This window comes from Thunnus albacares, chromosome 2 (assembly GCF_914725855.1).
Source record: "Thunnus albacares chromosome 2, fThuAlb1.1, whole genome shotgun sequence".
Lineage (NCBI taxonomy): Eukaryota > Metazoa > Chordata > Actinopteri > Scombriformes > Scombridae > Thunnus > Thunnus albacares.
This window is the reverse complement of record NC_058107.1, coordinates 23837780-23857246: the sequence shown is the minus strand read 5'-3', so window position 1 is coordinate 23857246 and position 19467 is coordinate 23837780. Positions and strand designations below refer to the sequence as shown.

The 19467-nt window shown below is 38.7% G+C and overlaps 3 protein-coding genes across 3 annotated transcripts; 1 reads left to right on the top strand and 2 right to left on the bottom strand.

Annotated features, from left to right (window-relative positions):
- Positions 1-1264: 1264 nt before the first annotated feature.
- LOC122997807 (zinc phosphodiesterase ELAC protein 1-like) lies at positions 1265-6331 on the bottom strand. Its single transcript, XM_044374052.1, has 5 exons — positions 6057-6331; positions 3691-3897; positions 3435-3493; positions 2835-3045; positions 1265-2259 (listed from the first exon to the last, which is right to left on the bottom strand). The coding sequence occupies exons 1-5, from the start codon at positions 6211-6213 to the stop codon at positions 1781-1783; spliced, it is 1113 nt and encodes a 370-aa protein (XP_044229987.1). The 5' UTR covers positions 6214-6331; the 3' UTR covers positions 1265-1780.
- A 3722-nt stretch (positions 6332-10053) lies between these two features.
- LOC122997826 lies at positions 10054-11356 on the bottom strand. The gene is made up of 2 exons (XM_044374090.1): positions 10529-11356; positions 10054-10281 (listed from the first exon to the last, which is right to left on the bottom strand). The coding sequence occupies exons 1-2, from the start codon at positions 11201-11203 to the stop codon at positions 10159-10161; spliced, it is 798 nt and encodes a 265-aa protein (XP_044230025.1). The 5' UTR covers positions 11204-11356; the 3' UTR covers positions 10054-10158.
- Positions 11357-14582: 3226 nt separating this feature from the next.
- On the top strand, positions 14583-15649 carry LOC122969890 (mesoderm induction early response protein 3-like). Its single transcript, XM_044335913.1, has 4 exons — positions 14583-14707; positions 14799-14926; positions 15070-15224; positions 15417-15649. Exons 1-4 carry the CDS (start codon positions 14669-14671, stop codon positions 15647-15649), a joined length of 555 nt encoding a protein of 184 aa, XP_044191848.1. The 5' UTR covers positions 14583-14668.
- The last annotated feature ends 3818 nt before the right edge of the window (positions 15650-19467 follow it).

Genomic DNA, 19467 nt, shown 5'->3' with positions numbered 1-19467 from the left:
ACACTTGTGAATCTGTGTTGATACAAAGGTTTTAATTTTTTTTCTCCCCCCCTTGTCAAATGGCAATAATTTGTAGATATGTACAGATATTTTGGGTTTTGCATTTTACTGGTTGACTTGGTATTTGAATTTTTTTATTCTTTTTTTTTTTTTCTTTGGAAAGACATGATACCCAGACACGGGGACACAGCTGAAACCACGCATGCCAGCTGTGTCTGTTTCAAGTGTACCACTGAAAACGGCTTTACCTGGAGACGTATTGATATTAATCAATGTTGCAAATTTTTTGCATTCGAAACTTGCAGCCATTTGTAAAAGACGCTCATCTTTCTTTCTTTAAAAAAAAAAAAAATCTTTTTACATGTCGTCGTCTATATTTGTCTTGATGGTAAAGGGATGGCTGCTGCTCTAAGTATGTGGAGAGCTAGTTTCTCTTTTAATGCAATGTGCATAATGCAGTAGGTCCTCCAAGCTCTTCTAGCTTTAGCAGTGCAGTGATATTTATTTCACCTGTGGTTTGTACAAAGACTCAGAAAAACTGTCAGAATGTAAAGGCCATTAAGTAGTAGAAGTAGATTTTTCACCACCCTGTGAACTCTCGAAAATGTGATATTTTATTGATATCTCTGGTATGAGACTTGTGTGTGCAAGCAAGCACTAAACAAATTTATTTTATATTTTGTATTGTGTTTTGAAGTTTAAAAAGGAGAAGAAAAAAAGTATAGCAGTTGTGGTTTTGAAAAAGATAACGAGTTCTTTGATGAAAACAAAAACACCTTTGTGAATAAAAAAACCTACAAAACTTAAAAATGTATATCCAGAAATATAGACAATCAAAAACTTCACTATGAGAAATGTTCAAGAAGCTATCTTTATTGTTTATAAGAATTGTACATAAACATTGAGTTGTTTTTTTTTTCCTTTTGTTAAACATTATTTTGTATTTTCTGTTGTACTTTAATACCTTGTGTACAGATCCAGAAATAAAGCTCTGGAAAAGGTTCGGAGATGATCGCATGTTCTTTACTCGTCATCGCACAGCAAAAATCTTCTTCTTTTAAAATCTTCTAATTCATTCATATTCTTTGTTTGTAGTATTTAGTAAATGATTGACATAAAGTGGAAGAAACCACCATTAAGACTGAAATTTCTTTTGCATTAATAAGACTAAAAATTTGGTCCAAATTCTGTTTTGGGGCCTCATTTGGAGAATCACCAATTACTGCATTGTGGGATGATTATTCAAGCCTGCTTGACTGTTCATTCAAAGCCACTGAAAACAGCATTTGACAAAATAATCTCTGCTCAAAGCGCACTTGCTTTTTCTGGAGCTTTTGACCGTTTTCTCAGTCACCATGGAACTGTAGATGTTCAAACTTTCCATTTTTTTCTGAGCACTTTTAGGAGTTCTCATCCATGTTAGCTTAAAAGTTGAGCTTGACAGTACATCTGCTGATGAAGACAGTATGATGTGATCAAAAGCTCCAGAAAAGTGAATCCTCATCTTAATCTTTTGGCAATACGCTTGTAATGTTCGACTAATTCAGTGACAACAGACGTTCAACTGGATAAAGTGCATCTTAAAAAAAGGGAGAAAAGCTAATATTAGCAGTATACGTACTTTCCAAATCACAAGATGGTAAAACAGGTACGTTTGTAATGGCTAACAAGTTAACAGCTGCCAAAAGTAGTTTACAATTTAACTGTCCAACAAACAGCTGTTGTGTTTTAATCAGATCAATTACCAGCAATATAAAAACTAGGCTAAATCGGTTGTTCATTACCTCGGCCTTCTGAGAGGAATAGGTAGAGTCAGAAAGTCCTCAGCCAGAATCACTTCTACATCACTGTCCTGTAGAGCTTCTTCAGCCTGTCTCTTGAGCTCTGAGATATCGTCCTCATCTCCTTCCTTCTGCAGGGAGCAGGGTTTGTACCTCTGACTGAAATGGTACAGCACCAGCCTCCGTGCACAGCAGGCCCGAGCCACCGCCGCTGCCATCTCAGGTGTGCTGTGTCCGTGGTCCACTGCTTTTTCTCTGTGCTCGTTCCCCAGGGTGGCCTCGTGAACCAGAATGTCCGCCCCGTTGCAAAACCTCGGCGGTCCCTCCCCGAGCACTGAGCTGCAGTCCCCTAAAATGCAGACTTTCCTCCCTGGAATGGCTTCTTCCAGCACATCGCAAGACGACACCACATGTCCGTTCTCCAAAGTCACCGACTCCCCCGCTTTCAGTCGTCCGTAGAGCGGACCTGGTTTCACACCTGAGGAATAAAAGAAATAAGATGAATCAGAGTAATCCACAGGTTGGAGGACACCTTTTTCCTGCCACAGTACTGGGTGACCTCTGTCTAAATCAGACTCATAGATTTGGGCATGTTAGTACCGCATTCTGGCCAACAAATACACGTCCTATAAATAATTTCCCAATAAAATTAGCATAGAAGAGCAAGTAAGTAAATGCAAAATTTTCCATGCAATAATACTTGGTACTACTATACAATAAATACCAAAACTATTCAAAATGTTGTGTCTTTCCCTACTTTTACCTGCAGGAAAAATGTGTTTTTAATAGTAAAACTTTCAGCCTATAATTTTATCAATAATTTTTGACCTGCTTCTAACACTATAAACTGCATTTTCTTAACAGAACATTTTATGCCTATATTCACATGTCCAATAATATCACTGGACATGAGACACTTAAAGAACCACCTACAATATGCAACTGGTATTAACAGGTATACTTTTTTGGTCTCTCTTCACATTTGTATGTTAACAACAACAACTGTCCATATAAAGAAACAAGAGATATAAAAGAGGCATGAAGCACATTTACCGAGTTCTTTCAGTAGTTCAGTCTTAAGTCTTCCAGGTCGATCATGCTCCTGAATGCAAAAACCAAAAGAGGGGATGCGGTGGAACAACCTGAAGGCCTTAACCACAAACTTCTTGTCTTCAAAGAGTGTGTAACAGTCACTGGAGACATCCAGGGAGATTGTCCTTCCTGGCCGCTCCTGTGGGTGCAGAGGACCACACTCTGCTGTCGTCTGAAGAAAGAGAGAGAGAGAGAGAGAGAGAGAGAGAGAGAAAACATGTTTCAGTAAAAACAACAAACAACAGCTGACATTTTGGACATAGAAACAAACAAACACAAAACAACATGGCAAAATTGATGTAAATAAAATACAGCTTTAACATTTTCTGCACAGAAGGGAAAGTCTGTGATAAGCCACCAGTGACAAGATATGCAAATATTTTATGAAAGGTTGTAAGTGTGAAATCTGCCATATAGACCATAGAGCCAATGAGCTTTTTCATATCGTAGATCCAAAAAACAGCCTATTGCATAACAAATAAATACTGTAGTGTTTAGCACTGTACTGATAGGTAAGGTGTGATTATTCTTTACATAGAAATAACCAAAACCATCACACACCTCCACACTGAGCTGCCCCTCTTCTGGACTCTGGTCAGATGTGGGCTCCAGCTCATGTACTACAGCAACATACACAGTGTGGATGAGATCAGAGAAGAGTAGATTAGAATGAAGTACAATAACAGTGACACAATATAACTAGAGTTTGTTGAATTTACACAAATCTATATCTGGGTGAACTGTAATATTCACACAGTCACCGTCTGAACAACTGATTACCTTTGTGGGAGGTTTCAGACACACAGTAGCAACCTACCAGCATAAGGGAAGAGGAGCTGTGACCCCGTGAGGCCCAGAGTCACCCTGAGAAAGTGCCTGAGGCCCCGAGGCCCATAGATGTCCACACAGTTCAGGTTCTGCTGGGGGTCGGGGTTGGAGTTGAGGCTCACAGTACAGAGGAGACCAGGCAGACCAAAAAGGTGATCTCCATGCAAATGGGAGATAAAAACCTTGGTGATTCGACCTGAATGGAAAACATGACACGTTATTGACGGAATGGCCACTCTAAATGTTTTATAGTTTGTTTCATACACTGTGAGACTGTGATACAGCTAGAATACGACATGCTGGTCAGAGACTTTATTCACATGATATTAGCTGCTATTTCATTAGCAGGTAAGAGGTGAAAAGGACTAGGGCTGAAACTATCCATTATTTTCCATTATTGATTAATCTGTTGACTATTTTGCTGGATTAATTGATTAGTTGTTTAGTCCATAAAATTTCAGAAAATGGTGAAAAATGTCGATCACTGTTTGCCAAAGCCCAAGGTGACGTCCTCAAATGTCTTGCTTTGTCCACAACCCAAAGACCTTCAATTTATTATCATAGAGCACTAAAGAAACCAGAAAATATTCACATTTGAGAAGCTGGATCAGAGAATTTGGAGATTTTCTTCTTAAAAATGACTCAAAACAATTAGCAGAATAGTTGGCAGGTTGGTAACTAACATATTTTAAGTGCCTTCTAAAATGATCAAGTCTACTTTCAATTTTTGATGAACTTTTTGTACTTTTGGACAGACAAGAATAACTTAACTGGGTAGTAGTAAGAGGTTTTTCAGACCGGATGGAAAAAGTAAGTGTCTGACTGCACCAATAAGTAAAAGTTTATTCAAGATTTGTTTTAAGGAACTTTAAAATGCAGTCAAGTCAGCCTCCACTTCAACAAACAAGGTCAAACTAGCCCCCACATTGTTTTGTGGTACGTGTATATACTAAGCATTATGGTAAGGGCGTGCCAGTCAGTCAATAATGAATGAATATATAAATAAATAAAAATTTCATTTTCATTTCATTTCAATTGTGTAAATAATTAGTCAAACTTAATGACAAAGAATTCATTTCCACAGATCAATCTCACTTCAGAATGATGGCAGACCACCTCAGAGAGTCACTCAGACAATATCAGGACAGTCTGATGTTGAATCTCAAGATTAAAGCCCTCTGAAATGTCATATATGAGCTGTGCGTCCTCTGAATTCAGATTAGAATTAAAAGGAAACTTCCTGTTTCCACAGACTTTATTTGCATGTGGAAACAGACTCATTCACGTTATATTAGCATGACAGGATACATTTTCCTGTTATATATCCTGCTCAAATAGATTCCAGAGCTGTTACACTAGTATCCCAGACAAAGTTATGACTGTAACTACTTTGACAGATTTAAAGAAGGGACATAATTTGACATATTTTGTGTGTATTGGGCTTATCTGTATGTAGGCTTCATATCTACATATTAAGGTCAACCAGAGCCATCAATTTATATTCCAAATAACTGAAACAATGAGCTGTCTTAGGCTGGATCTCCTGATAATGACACAGCCTGCATTTGTAATGTTAACAAAAAATTCCAGAGGTGTCTTAGATCAAGGACCTTATAAACTGTCAAAAGTGTGCTCACCCGCTCTCTTTCTTCGACATCCTTTCAAGTCTGTCTTCAGTATTGTTGTATCAGGTTACAACAGGTTGGTAACGGGTGCAAGTCTAGGATTTGACTTTTGGGGGGCTCAGCCCCCAATGAGAATGTGAGAATGTTTAATTCTAATCTGAATTCGGAGGACACACAGTTCATATATGACATTTCAGAGTACTTTAATCTTGAGATTCAACATCAGACTGTCCTGATATTGTCTGAGTGACTCTCGTGGTCAGCTGTCATCGGATTGGTCTGTGGAAACAGGAAGTTTCTCAATGACAGTGTGAGGTGGTGTACTGTCATTTTGAATTCATATTGATCCTTGGAAATTCATTCTTTATTATCAAGTTTGACTTAACTTAATTATTCACACAATTGAAATGACAAAGCCTCAATTTTTCTCTAAAATAGTTTGCAATTCATTTTATTTATTACTTAATATTTATTCGTTTTTTATCATTCAGTTATTTATGTATTTTTACTATTATTTATTTTTGTATTTATTAATTGATCATTGACATACTCTTACCGTAATGCCTGTTATATACACGTACGGCAAAACAACATGGGGGCTTGTTCGACTATGTTTTTCGAAGTGGAGGCTGGCTCGATTGCAGTAACTTTAAGGACATGGTTTTAGTTTCTTATACACTAGTTGAATGTCTTCACCAGGATTTACGAGGAGCAACAATGAGTGGCTCACCGGCTCTGAGCTGGCTCCTCATCAGCTGGGTCTGGGTTCCCTCTCCGCAGTTAAACAGCCAGCACTCCCCCTCTGTCCGCAGCACCAGAGCCGAGGCGCCGCGGTGAGGAGACGGGTAGGCCGAGCCGGTCCCGAGGAAAGTCATGTCCATGGTCATTTTCACAAAAGTTACAAGAAAACTGCACAAGACCCAGCTCACACTAAAGCAACATGCTCTGCTGCCCGTAAACAGTCACACGAAGATGACGAAAGAAAAGCGACGGTGCGGCGTTCAGGTCAGGTCGGATTTCTTTTTTTCCTCTTAGGACTTGTTTAACTTTAATTTATTGTTTCATTTAAAACCTGCTTTGATTTGATTTAAAAATCCGTTTAAAATTTCTCTGCTTATCTTTACATCTCATTTATAACTGGGATACCAATTTAGTAAATAGGAGCACAAAAAAACTCCCTATAACTTAACAGACACATTTCCTGTCTTTATACTGTTTAATTACATTTATGAGTTTAAATATGTGTCATATAAGATTTGTACTGGATTACATCAATTAACAAATAACAGTGATTATTCAACAGCAGAGAAAAAAAACTTCTGCTCTGAATGCTTTCTTCTGTCTCATAAAACAATAAAATCAGCAGACAAAGGTGCATGTGTAAACGTTTTTATTCTGCACTTTAATCAGCACGAAAGTATTATTCAGCAGTACAAACATGCTGCTCTCTGCATACAAACATAAGGCAATTCTACTGTGTAACAAAAATAAATTTTAGAAACACAGACACAAAGTACTTAGCACACTTATGGAGAAATATGGAGGAAATGTGGACACAGCAACAATAACATGAGCAAACCAAGCAACAATTTCTTATTTGATACAGTAAAAACTCTCACTGGGTGATTACAGTCAGTTACAACAACTGGATGAACGATTAATGGAATTTAAAAAAAATCTGTCTCTAAATTGTTTTTTTTAAGATAAAACTATTTTAAAAGTTATGAGTAGAAAACTTTGCCTTCAACATTATACAAATGTTGAAGGCAAAGTTGAAGCTGCACAGTTTATCAGGGCAAAAGCTGCACGTTGGATACTACACACTTACTTGATTTCGTACAATACACACTGACAGCAATTTGTATAATAGCAGTGCTTTTATGTTTTTCTTCAGCTCTGCCTGCAGCATTTTGTGAGCTCTACATCAAGGAGCATGGAGCAATTATGAACGGATATCAAATGTTGTGCAGGCACTTCAATGCAGGTGGTTAGAATCTCATTCAAACCTATCTGAGAATTAATGCATGACTGGAAAAAAAAAATCCTGGCAATACTGCCAATGCCCATGACATCAGTGTGTAAGGTAAATTTAAAGTAACCGTCTAACTTTTTAAGAGAGAGAGAGAAAAAAAAACATTTCATCAGTGGAGGTTGTGCGTTTGTGTTGAGTTTATGAGGTGAAAGTTACTCAATTCTCACATTTTACACCAAATTACAGTAGCCTGTTAGAACATGAAGCAAAAATAAAGATCTTATGGACATTCATGGCATGGTTAAAAACAAACAAACAAACAAAAAATGGCAGTAAATCAAACAGACATGGATGTGAAATATAACTGGAAAATAGTTAAGAGGATCTTTGACTTTAAGAAATGGATGTTATGACCTTGTGAAACTTATGTGCTGTAATGATCTCAATAATACAAAATAGAGAAATCTGCATTGATACTTCAGATGGTTCAGACTGACTTGTTAACATTACTTCTTGTTGTCATTATAACTATGTGTTGCTAGACACAATCTATCTGCTTGTAACCACCATTACCCTTTAGCATCAAGTGCGTTAATAATGTCAGTACAAATTGTTGAGACATTCGTCGTGTATGAGGATGAAAACCGTACTAAACTGTCAAGATATCCATTTTAAGATGTTTCTGCAAAATAACTCAAATTTTGAATAGTCCAGTGTTAATTATGAGTCAACTTCTCATACTACCTTAACCTCTTTCGATTCCTAGATGAAAAATAAAAAAGATTAATCTGATTGTTATAACTTATTATGAATAACTGAATAACATGAATAATTATGGAAGATTGGAACAGAGAATAGAAGCCCAGCCTGTAACTTTGATATCTGGTTGAATATGATCTAAGGAACAAGACTTGACACACGAACCTACCAACACACATGGACATACTTAACACAACTTTATAAATACTCTTTCAGCGGACAGTTTCCACAAAGGTGCATGTACAGTTAACAAAATATAATTCATGTCAAAAAGAATGTTTATCCAATCACTTGATACGACACTGTGAATATTCCTGCTCACCAGAAGATGAACCCTTTAGATTTTAATGACCCCATGACCTTTCTGCTAGTGGCACCCTCAGGACAAGCTTAACTAGCTCCACTAAGGCTCTAAGAATAGCTAAATCAGATTTGGAAATAGCAGTTGACAAAAGAGTCTCAACACAAGATTAATTTACCGGCTGGCTTGTTCTGAAGCTTTTGGCTGTATTACAATTTACAAATCAAGCAGAAAGTGGAGCTTGAGTTTCATATTATGGCTGTAATGAACTCTGTAGGGGATGCTAGCAGGACTTAACACTTTTGGGTGCAACGCACTAGAGGAATCAGAATTGATGCACTTCAACTTGTCAGGATATGACAATGTACAGTTTCACAACATTTCTACATTTTCTGTTCATCTTACTAGAAGGCAAACTAGGAAGTCATTTTTAATTAGTCAAGCTTGCTGTTTTTTATTGTTCTGAGTGTTGTGGGCCTTTTATCAGAGAGATTTTAAGATCTGCCCAGCCCTGTGTATTTGTGGTTTTGATGGTGTTTATGTAATGAAATACTTTAGGGAATAGTAACATTTTTTAAGCATCTGCTCAGAGTTGTATCGTTCTGATGGTATGAGTGTGCTTTATCATTCAAAGTGGATTCACTGATTAAACTAATAAAATACAAGTAAATGGCTTACTCCTTTACTGTACCACTTCTTCTGTCTGCATGATGCACTCCATTTGTATTATAGGAATCTAGGAACTTCAGACTGGTTTTTTAAAAACATACAAAGTCATGTTCCTTTTCATCCTTATCATGTAAGTGTCAAACAAACTATTAGAACCATCAATATTCAAGTACTCATTTAGAAAAGCAGATGAAACACACACAAAAAAAACACAACACAGTTAATATCCAAATAAAATAATATTGCGGTAGGTTACAGTGCCAGCAACTGTAATACCCTGAATGGTCAGGGGGAGAGAAAGAGAGGGAGAGGATAGGGGATGGGGGAGAGAGAAAGGGGGAGGGGATAGGGGGTGGGGGAGAGAAAGTAAGGGAGGGGTTGGGGGGAGGGAAAGAGGGGGAGGGGATAGGGGATGGGGGAGAGAGAAAGGAGGAGGGGATAGGGGGTGGGGGAGAGAAAGTAAGGGAGGGGTTGGGGGGAGGGAAAGAGGGGGAGGGGATGGGGGTGGGGGAGAGAAATAAGGGGAGGGGAAGGGGGGAGGGAAAGAGGGGATGGGGGGTGGGGGAGAGAAGGAGGGTGAAAGGGGGGGAAAGGGGAGAGAAAAAAGGGAGAAGTAGACAGAAAGAGTAAAGTAAAAGTAAAATAGAAGGGGAGAGAAGGAGGGTGAAAGGGGGGGAAAGGGGAGAGAAAAAAGGGAGAAGTAGACAGAAAGAGTAAAGTAAAAGTAAAATAGAAGGGGAGAGAAGGAGGGTGAAAAGGGGGGAAAGGGGAGAGAAAAAAGGGAGAAGTAGACAGAAAGAGTAAAGTAAAAGTAAAATAGAAGGGGAGAGAAGGAGGGTGAAAGGGGGGGAAAGGGGAGAGAAAAAAGGGAGAAGTAGACAGAAAGAGTAAAGTAAAAGTAAAATAGAAGGGGAGAGAAGGAGGGTGAAAGGGGGGAAAGGGGAGAGAAAAAAGGGAGAAGTAGACAGAAAGAGTAAAGTACAAGTAAAATAGAAGGGGAGAGAAGGAGGGTGATAGGGGGGAAAGGGGAGAGAAAAAAGGGAGAAGTAGACAGAAAGAGTAAAGTAAAAGTAAAATAGAAGGGGAGAGAAGGAGGGGGTTGATCAGGCCAGCTGATCCTGATTCTGGTCTTTAATCTGTAAGGCAATGGCTGCTTGTTGAACTGGAGTGCAACAGCCGCATCAACACAGGACGCTGTTTAGTTTGTTTCTCAGTAGAAGCCCTCTTGTTCTGCTCCTCGTTCTTTATCTTCTTCTTTTGGGGAAGAAATAAAAAGAACAAACCAGGTCAGTACAGAAGTACAAATAAATGCCTACAGTTCAACAAAAAGATGACAATCAGGTAATTTTTTTCCAGTATAGGCTTGCTGTTTGGTCCAGAAGAGGTTTCATGGCTTCAAAACTCATGAAGAAGTGTAAAATGTTATCTGGTTGGATCTGGTCTATTCTGGTGTACTTTTAAAGTGTCACTCATTAGAACTTTCATGTAAATGCATCCTCACCTTTGAGAAGATGCTGCGGAAGAGGCTGAAGAGCCCTTTGCTCTTACTAGCCTTGGTCTCCACCACATAATCTTGGTTGTTGCTCAGACACTTGGACGCAGGCTGAGACTGGTCCACAGAGATCTGGTTAAAGGTTTCCTCTTCCTCATCTTCATCGCCAAAGTCACTGGACTGAGAAGAAGTTCTCGTCTCATCTGTGGACTCATCAGTCGTAATTTCAACCACCTGATGATCTGGTTTAATAAAGCTAGTAGAAGACAGAGATGAAACAATGTCTTCTGGTGCCACGTCCTTGTCCTCCACATAGTCCACCAACTCTAGCGGAGCGGACAACCATCCTCCTATGCCTCTAGATGTCAAGTCAGTGCTGCCTGACATGCCTGCCTTAACCAAATGTTCCTCTGGAGCTGGGTGAATCCTCTTCTTCCGCCATAGTGACCTCTTCATCTTGTGGTTAAATTGTCTTGCCAGTGCCTCCTCTTTATTGTGAGAATGGAAACCATTCTGTGTCTGAATCCTTCTCTTCACTGTAGTGCCTCGTCCTGTGATGAAAGATTTCATGGTTACCATGGCTCCCTCCAAAGCCTTCTTGGCTGTTTTGTCGTCTGACACCTGGCAGCTGTCAGCAGTAGTGATGCTGAAGGATCCTCCATCCATAGAGGGTTGTATGGTCATGGATAGGACAGAGTTGACCTGATCAATGACCTCTCCAGCTAGTTGCAAGTTTGCTGCTGCTGCTTTTTTGTCGTCCTGTGTGAATACAGGATATCCATCATGTCCTGCAGGTCCTGAAGGCAAAGCCCTCAGAACCTCATAATGAGAGTCTCTGGCCTGCCGACTTGAGACAGCGCTGGAGACAGGCCTTGTGCTCTCTTCTGACCTGATGGACAGTCTGGAGCTTGACTCTATCTCAGTCTCATCTTCCTCATCTTCATAAGATGGTGTGATCACTTCTGAGATTTCAGAGTCAGTGCGGGAACCCCAAGTGGTATATGTTGATATGCTCTCCCCACTGAGTGAACACGATGAGGAGGCGTATGATGTTGCACTCTCCTCACTGATGGCTGACAGGGGACGAGGGAGGGTGAACTCTTCGTCCTCCCAAATGTCGTCACAATTCATCAGATCATCAAGATTTTCAACATCCATGTTCTCTGCTTCTTTGTCCTTTATATTTGAATCAGGAATCTAGTGGAGAAACACAAACTTTGAACTACAAGCAGTGGTGGAAGATGTATTCAAACCCTTTCCTTCAAAAGAGGTATAATTTTAAATTTCTTCATAACAATAAAAACAATGCCAACTACAATGAAAAATCTCTTCAAATTATGAAAATGTAAATGAAAACCAAATTTACTCTGATTTCAATTAGATACAATTTCAACTATCTAAGCAGTCCAATAAATTAACAGATCTAAATCCACTAAACTAAGATGGGTTTATACAACATGCAATTTTTAGTCAAGATAACTTTTGGTGTTTTTTTTTTTTTTTTTTTTTGGTAACTTTTGTAATTGTTGACTTAACCTAAAAAAAAAAATGAGGCAGCCTTTTAGTCTTAAATTTTATGCTGAAACTACTAAGTTACATTTTACAGTGCATTGTTGTCTATTGTAATATGTTCTATAGTACTGCAAAGAATGCATACTGTATGATAATTTGTCAGCTCTTTCTATATTGATGTAAACTTACTCAAATTAAAGCTGAGACTTGGCACTTTAATGTAGTATCCATTACTTTATTTCAAATTGAATGTGCTGAAGCACAGGGCTTGTAGAACAAAAATGGACAACTATCCAAACACTTACTGTCTGGACTGTATGTACATAATTGTGTAATATTAATGCTTTCATCGAGGCACCAGCATTGGCACAACATTATGAAGCTGGGCATAAAAAACTTATCACCAAAAAGCATTTTTATTGATACTGATTTGAAGATTTTTTAGGTAATTATGCAATTAAATATGTAGCTTTACTGTTGTTCTTTTGGATTAATTTATCTGTGATGTAGTTTGTTCAGGTATTATGGCTGAACATTTTTCATCTTGTCTCTTTGTAAAGCAGGATGAACAGAAACTCCCTGTCCTCCAGCTCCCACTGAGAAAATTCACTCTCTGCTGCTGCTTCACAGTTTTCTTAGTTAAAAACCTCTTCATCACCTTATTTTACATTTTCAAATCGTGCAAATGAATATCTAAACGTTTACTAACTTACTTACCAGTCTGTCTTCAGAAATCTTCAGTAGAACTGAGTGTACTTTTTGTCTTTGTCTTTCTTTCCTCCTCCTCTTAATGACTTTTCTTTCTTGCAGTTTTCCTCACTTTGAGTGGTGTGTTTTGCTCTTTCAGTTAACTGTTTGTAGTTTCGTGCAGATAAATAACTCACTGGTGTTCACTGTGGAGAATAGGTCTGAAATGAACTGAACTGTGAATGTCTTCTGTGTCACTGTGAAGGATAGAACACTTACACTGTGAGGTCATAGAATGCTCTAATAGAATGTAGGAATAGTTATGCACAGTAATGTGTGTGTGTGTGTGTGTGTGTGTACCAAGAGATATAGAGCAGAGAGAGACCACTGGTTTGTCAATGTCACAGAGAAACTATGAATTTTGCAGGACATGCAAAAACTTATTATCAATTGAAAGCAATAAGCCACAGATGCAGTGCCACCCCCTCCCAAGAACATGTAGTAATAATAATAATAATAATAATAATAATAATAATAATAATAATTCAATAATCAGAAAATGTATTTTGTAATGTATAGCCTTTAATAAATTTGATTTGAGTTCAAACAAGTGAGAGTGAAACATTTGTTATACTGTCTAAGAGAAAAAAGTAGCATAGAATATGTATAATTTTAAAAATATTATTATTCAACATCATTATTATTATTCAACAATGTACAAACAGTACCAAAATACATGAAACATGAAAAAAATATAATTTCAAAGCCAGATGAGTTTTTAGAAGTGATTTGGAGCCTGAACTTCTAGTATATTCTAAAGCTTGGCGCTAGGGCCCCATAGAGCCAAAGGCATGGACTTTAGGCTTTAGGTTTGTTTATTTGTTTGTTCTATTTAAATCACTGATTGTTGCTTCTGCCAAATATATTGTGGAATCATCGGCAAACGATGAAGCACGTCCCTCTTTTTAATACTAGAGGAAGATCATTAGTGAAAATTGTGAACAGGAGCGGCCTAAGACAACTTCCTTGAGACACTCCATGTTTCACATATTTGACCTCTCAGTAACGTCCATTGAAGTACACCATTTGCCTTCAATATTCCTTTAATAACAATATAATAATACGTTTGAATAATAATAAATTTGAACATTTTGTAGGATTGTGTAAATTGTGTCGACGCAAATAAGGATGAAAATTAACATCCCATTTTGTACTGTAGCGTAACGTAGAATCCACTCTATTTCTAAATTGGACCACATAAATATGCCTCCCTAAGTCTGAAGCATAATTTGTCCTTTCTAATGTGATGGCAGACTAAACTGTAATATCAGCACTGTAGAGTTTTTACATCAAAATTTAATACCCCCCCCCCCATTTAAAGCTTGAATCATCCCCCTTTTAACAATCCTACAGTAATTTGTGAAAGAGTCTGAGCACATTCTCTCACATCACTCATTCTTTGTTTCATTTTGATGTGAGAAGAGCTTCCTTCCCTCTGGCTCACCATTGACAGAAAACTGCTCAGCATTTTACTTTTTACTGCCATACTATTAGTAAATCTCTAGTTCTTGATGTAGCGTGAAAGGGAAGCACAAACTCGCTGGTTAGTATGCAGTGAGCTGCAATGATGCTCATAGTGAATTTTAAGTCACGTGGCAATTAAAAATCATTCTGTACAGGAGCAAACAGTAAAGACAAAGCCATATGTTGTGTATATCTGTAGCTGTGTGCTTTGTACACTCAACGTGCCTACAGAAAAGATCTTGGATCCAGTTGTTGTCTTCATTTGTTCCAGTCCTGTGTTCTCAGTTTACTATATGAAGCTACCCTTTTTTAACATCTGGATCAATTGATTTCGCACCAATACTATATTTCTAAATTGGTTTCATTTCAGAAAAATCGCCCCAGTGGTCCGAAGAGGAATGCAAGAACTTTGAACACGCACTACAGATGTATGACAAGAACTTTCACCTCATACAGAAACACAAAGTGAGTCTTACTTCATGATATGAGAACATACTGTACACATAGAAAGCTCTGAAAGTTTCTCACCCCTTTTTGAATAATTCCTTTTCCTCAGGTCACAACGCGAACTGTAGCAGAATGTGTGGCTTTTTACTACATGTGGAAAAAGTCGGAGCGCTTTGACTTCTTCGTGCAGCAGAATCGGTTCGGGAAGAAAAAGTACAGCAGCTATCCTGGTGTAACGTAAGTGGCAGAAGATGCAGTGAATCTGTTTGCATTCCTGTGCTTTTCTTTTAACACAATGAACTCTGGTTAAAATGGTGAAAGTGCACATAATTTGGAAAAACAAACCCCTTTTACAATGAAACACGTTTCATTGTATGCAGTGACCTGATGGACAGGCTGGTGGATGAAGCAGAGGGACTGGCAGTGGACAGTTCTTCCTCTGTGTGCTCAGGAGCAGGTGGAGGAGGACGGCTGGAGACCACCACAGACCAACAGCTCAGCCTGCTTAACTCCATCACTGCCAGCGATCTCACAGGTCAGTAATGGGAATTAACTCTGCAGTCATGGAAAAGGAATACCAAGTAACATCATGGAAATTGATTATTTTATTTGTTTTTCCTCATTTTTTTAATGTCACGCTGTGTTTTCCCCTCAGTCATCATGTGTTCCTGAGTCTCATTTTGCTTGAAATGATCAAATGTTAATTCGGTGTCCGGTCTCCTTTCAGCTTTGAGTAACAGCGTAGCTACGGTGTGCAGCCCTGCAGAGGTCAGTTGCCTGGACTCCTACAGCTTTCCTCCCCTGGAAAGCCTCCATCGCGGGTCCTTGAATCACGAGGAATCCCTCGGGTTCCCTTCCAACGGTGCGGACCCTGACTGCCTAAACATGCTCGACGCAGGCTTCTACCACTCGGACCTGGGCCAGCTAGGAGGAGTCTGTGTCAACAAGGACTGTGAGTAGGAGAGTTGTGTATCTTCCTCCCTCACATCTACACATAACATCGTCATAGCTACAGTATGTTATCCTGCCATTCTTTTCAGCTGCCAAAATCATCTTACAGTAGTTTTCCTCCTCTAGCGTGTAGTTGCTTTGTTGTTTGAAGTGGTACTTTTTTTTTTTAAATTTAGTGTTTGGTTTACAGGTACTTTTTAGTAACCAGGCTGGTGAAAATGGTTTCTATGTGTCCCCAATTAAACCTGGTTACATATTGTATGAAGAGCAACACTAGCATGAAGATGAGCTTGGAGACCAGGAAGTGTCGCAGGAGGCCATCAGCTGCTTTGGCCTTCCAGTTTGGTTTTGCTTTTTTTTTTTTTTTTTCTCTCCTGTGGAAGCTTGTCAGTAGTTTGTCTGCTTGTTTACTTTTAAAGTGCTAAAAGTGGCCAAACTGGAACATGTGAATGTTTATAACAGTTCATTTTTATCCCATGTAGTCAAATTCAAATTGTAGTCCCAGATTTTATACTTATTCTTTTTTTTTTTCTCTCTCACATTTTTTTTAAAGAGGTAATCAAGAATACCTGAGTAACATAATCAGAGCATTTTATAGTTGGATATCAAGTTATTGATATCCTACTTCTTGTAAGGAGGATATCAGACTAGCAAACCATGTCACAGCAATATTGCAATGTAAAATATATTAGTTGGGTTAATAGCCATTGAAACAGACATCAGGCACAGTGAAGTATTGCGTATTTTTACCTTTTTGAGATTTTGTTCAATCCTTTGATGGTTTCTCTCTTGCTACTCTTAGGAAAGATTAGTTGAAAATGTCAAGTTTATTGTAGTAAAAATTTTGTTTAAAAATGTTTCTAAACCACATAGCCCCATTTTCAGACCACTTAGCAAGCTTGCGTAAACCTGCTAGCAGTATTATGTTTATTTAAAAGCCACTCTGATTTTGTATCCAACGTCTGCCTAACCTAGTCTGACTAGAGGATGACTTGTTTAATCTGGTCGACAATTTCTTGGAGTCTAGTAGCAGAAATGGAACCGTTTCTCTTGACTGAAGTCCATATTTGTGAATTGTAAAATGTTTAGCGGGTCAATCAATCAATCAATCAATCAATCTTTATTTATATAGCGCCATATCACAACAGAAGTCATCTCAAGGCACTTTTCACATAGAGCAGGTCAAGACCGTACTCTTTAATTTACAGAGACCCAACAATTCCCCCATGAGCAAGCACTTGGCGACAGCGGTAAGGAAAAACTCCCCTTTAACGGGTAGAAACCTCAAGCAGACCCCGGCTCTTGGTGGGCGGCCATCTGCTTTGACCGGTTGGGTTGAGAGAGAGAAAGAGAGAGGGAAAGGGGGAGGGGGGACAGAAGAAAAACAATGACAACAACAAACAACAACAAGCAGCAACAGCCAGGGAAGGATGCCATCAGGACTGTGAAGGACCGCGAGTCAGGTTTTTCTGTGAGATGAGAAAGCACAAAAAACTCCGGGGAAGAAGCAAAGTTAGTGACATGCATTGATGTTACATGAATGCATACAGATGGAGAGGAGGAGGAGGAGAGAGGAGCTCAGTGCATCATGGGAAGTCCCCCAGTGGTCTAGGCCTATAGCAGCATAACTAAGGGCTGATCCAAGGCGAGCCTGGTTGGCCCTAACTATAAGCTTTATCAAAAAGGAAAGTTTTAAGCCTACTCTTAAACATAGAGAGGGTGTCTGCACCCCGGACTGAATCCGGTAGATGGTTCCATAGAAGAGGAGCCTGATAGCTGAAGGCTCTGCCTCCCATTCTACTTTTAAAGACTGTAGGGACCACCAGTAAGCCTGCATACTGGGAGCGCAATGTTCTAGTGGGATAATACGGTATTATGAGCTCTTCAAGATATGATGGTGCCTGACCATTAAGGGCTTTGTAAGTTAGGAGAAGGATTTTAAATTCTATTCTAGATTTTACAGGAAGCCAATGTAGTGAAGCTAAAATGGGAGAAATGTGGTCTCTTTTTCTAGTTTTAGTCAATACACGTGCAGCTGCGTTCTGGACCAGTTGGAGAGTCTTTAGAGACTTGTTAGGGCAGCCTGATAATAAGGAATTGCAATAATCCAGCCTAGAAGTAACAAATGCGTGAACTAGTTTTTCTGCATCTTTTAGGGACAGGATGTGCCTGATTTTTGTGATATTACATAAGTGAAAAAAGGCAGTCCTTGAAATTTGATTTATGTGGGAGTTAAAGGACATATCCTGATCAAAGATAACTCCCAGATTCCTTACGGTGGTGCTGGAGGCCAGGGTAATGCAATCCAGAGCAGCTTTATCATTAGATAATGTGTTTCTAAGGTGTTTAGGGCCAAGCACAATAACTTCAGTTTTATCTGAATTTAGTAGTAGAAAATTGCAGGTCATCCAGGTCTTTATGTCGTTAAGGCATGTTTGGAGTTTGTTTAACTGATTGGGTTCATCTGGCTTCATTGATAAATATAATTGAGTATCATCTGCGTAACAATGAAAATTTATGGAGTGTTTCCTAATAATATTACCTAAAGGAAGCATATATAAGGTGAATAGAATTGGTCCAAGTACAGAACCTTGTGGAACTCCGTGTCTAACTTTTGCCTTCACGGAGGATTCATCATTCACATGTACAAACTGAAATCGGTCTGATAAATAGGACTTAAACCAGGTTAATGCAGTTCCTTTAATGCCAATTAAATGTTCCAGTCTCTGCAAAAGGATTTGATGGTCAATTGTGTCAAATGCAGCACTAAGATCTAACAGGACAAGTATAGAGACAAATCCTTTGTCTGATGCAGTTAGGAGGTCATCTGTGACTTTCACCAGTGCTGTTTCTGTGCTATGATGCGCTCTAAATCCTGACTGAAAATCCTCAAATAAACTATTGTTATGTAGAAAGTCACATAACTGATTAGAGACTGCTTTCTCAAGGATCTTGGATAGAAATGGAAGGTTAGATATAGGTCTATAATTGGCTAAAACACCTGAATCAAGAGTAGGCTTCTTAAGAAGAGGTTTAATTACAGCTACTTTAAAGGACTGTGGTACATAGCCTGTTACTAAAGACAGATTGATCATATCTAGTAAAGAAGTGCTCACTAAGGGTAAGGCTTCCTTAAGCAGCCTAGTTGGGATGGGATCTAAGAGACAGGTTGATGGTTTAGCGTCATCGTCAGTTGATTGGATGCAGTAGTAGTGTTTACTTAATTTATCTATGCATTGTGATATGAATACGTAGTTTGTTTCAGGGTTACATTGTTTGTCATGTCCATAGTTCTCACCATTGTGTGTGTGCGTGTGTGTGCGTTTCATGTAAATAATTAGCAAATAGCCTTTAAAAAGTCTATTAACTGACCTCTTACACTTGTGAATCTGTGTTGATACAAAGGTTTTAATTTTTTTTCTCCCCCCCTTGTCAAATGGCAATAATTTGTAGATATGTACAGATATTTTGGGTTTTGCATTTTACTGGTTGACTTGGTATTTGAATTTTTTTATTCTTTTTTTTTTTTTCTTTGGAAAGACATGATACCCAGACACGGGGACACAGCTGAAACCACGCATGCCAGCTATGTCTGTTTCAAGTGTACCACTGAAAACGGCTTTACCTGGAGACGTATTGATATTAATCAATGTTGCAAATTTTTTGCATTCGAAACTTGCAGCCATTTGTAAAAGACGCTCATCTTTCTTTCTTTAAAAAAAAAAAATCTTTTTACATGTCGTCGTCTATATTTGTCTTGATGGTAAAGGGATGGCTGCTGCTCTAAGTATGTGGAGAGCTAGTTTCTCTTTTAATGCAATGTGCAT

Bases quoted from the DNA above. Each gene is read 5' to 3' on its own strand.
- LOC122997807 (XM_044374052.1), bottom strand. From the start codon at position 6,213: ATGACCATGGACATGACTTTCCTCGGGACCGGCTCGGCCTACCCGTCT. The intron at 3,494-3,690 runs GTAGGTTGCTAC...ATGTTGCTGTAG, and splicing joins GCTCCTCTTCCCTTATGCTG to TACATGAGCTGGAGCCCACA. The intron at 3,046-3,434 runs GTGTGTGATGGT...CTCTTTCTTCAG, and splicing joins AGGGGCAGCTCAGTGTGGAG to ACGACAGCAGAGTGTGGTCC.
- LOC122997826 (XM_044374090.1), bottom strand. From the start codon at position 11,203: ATGACCATACAACCCTCTATGGATGGAGGATCCTTCAGCATCACTACT. The intron at 10,282-10,528 runs GTGAGGATGCAT...CTTCCCCAAAAG, and splicing joins TCCGCAGCATCTTCTCAAAG to AAGAAGATAAAGAACGAGGA.
- LOC122969890 (XM_044335913.1), top strand. From the start codon at position 14,669: ATGTATGACAAGAACTTTCACCTCATACAGAAACACAAA. The intron at 14,927-15,069 runs GTAAGTGGCAGA...CATTGTATGCAG, and splicing joins AGCAGCTATCCTGGTGTAAC to TGACCTGATGGACAGGCTGG. The intron at 15,225-15,416 runs GTCAGTAATGGG...GTCTCCTTTCAG, and splicing joins CACTGCCAGCGATCTCACAG to CTTTGAGTAACAGCGTAGCT.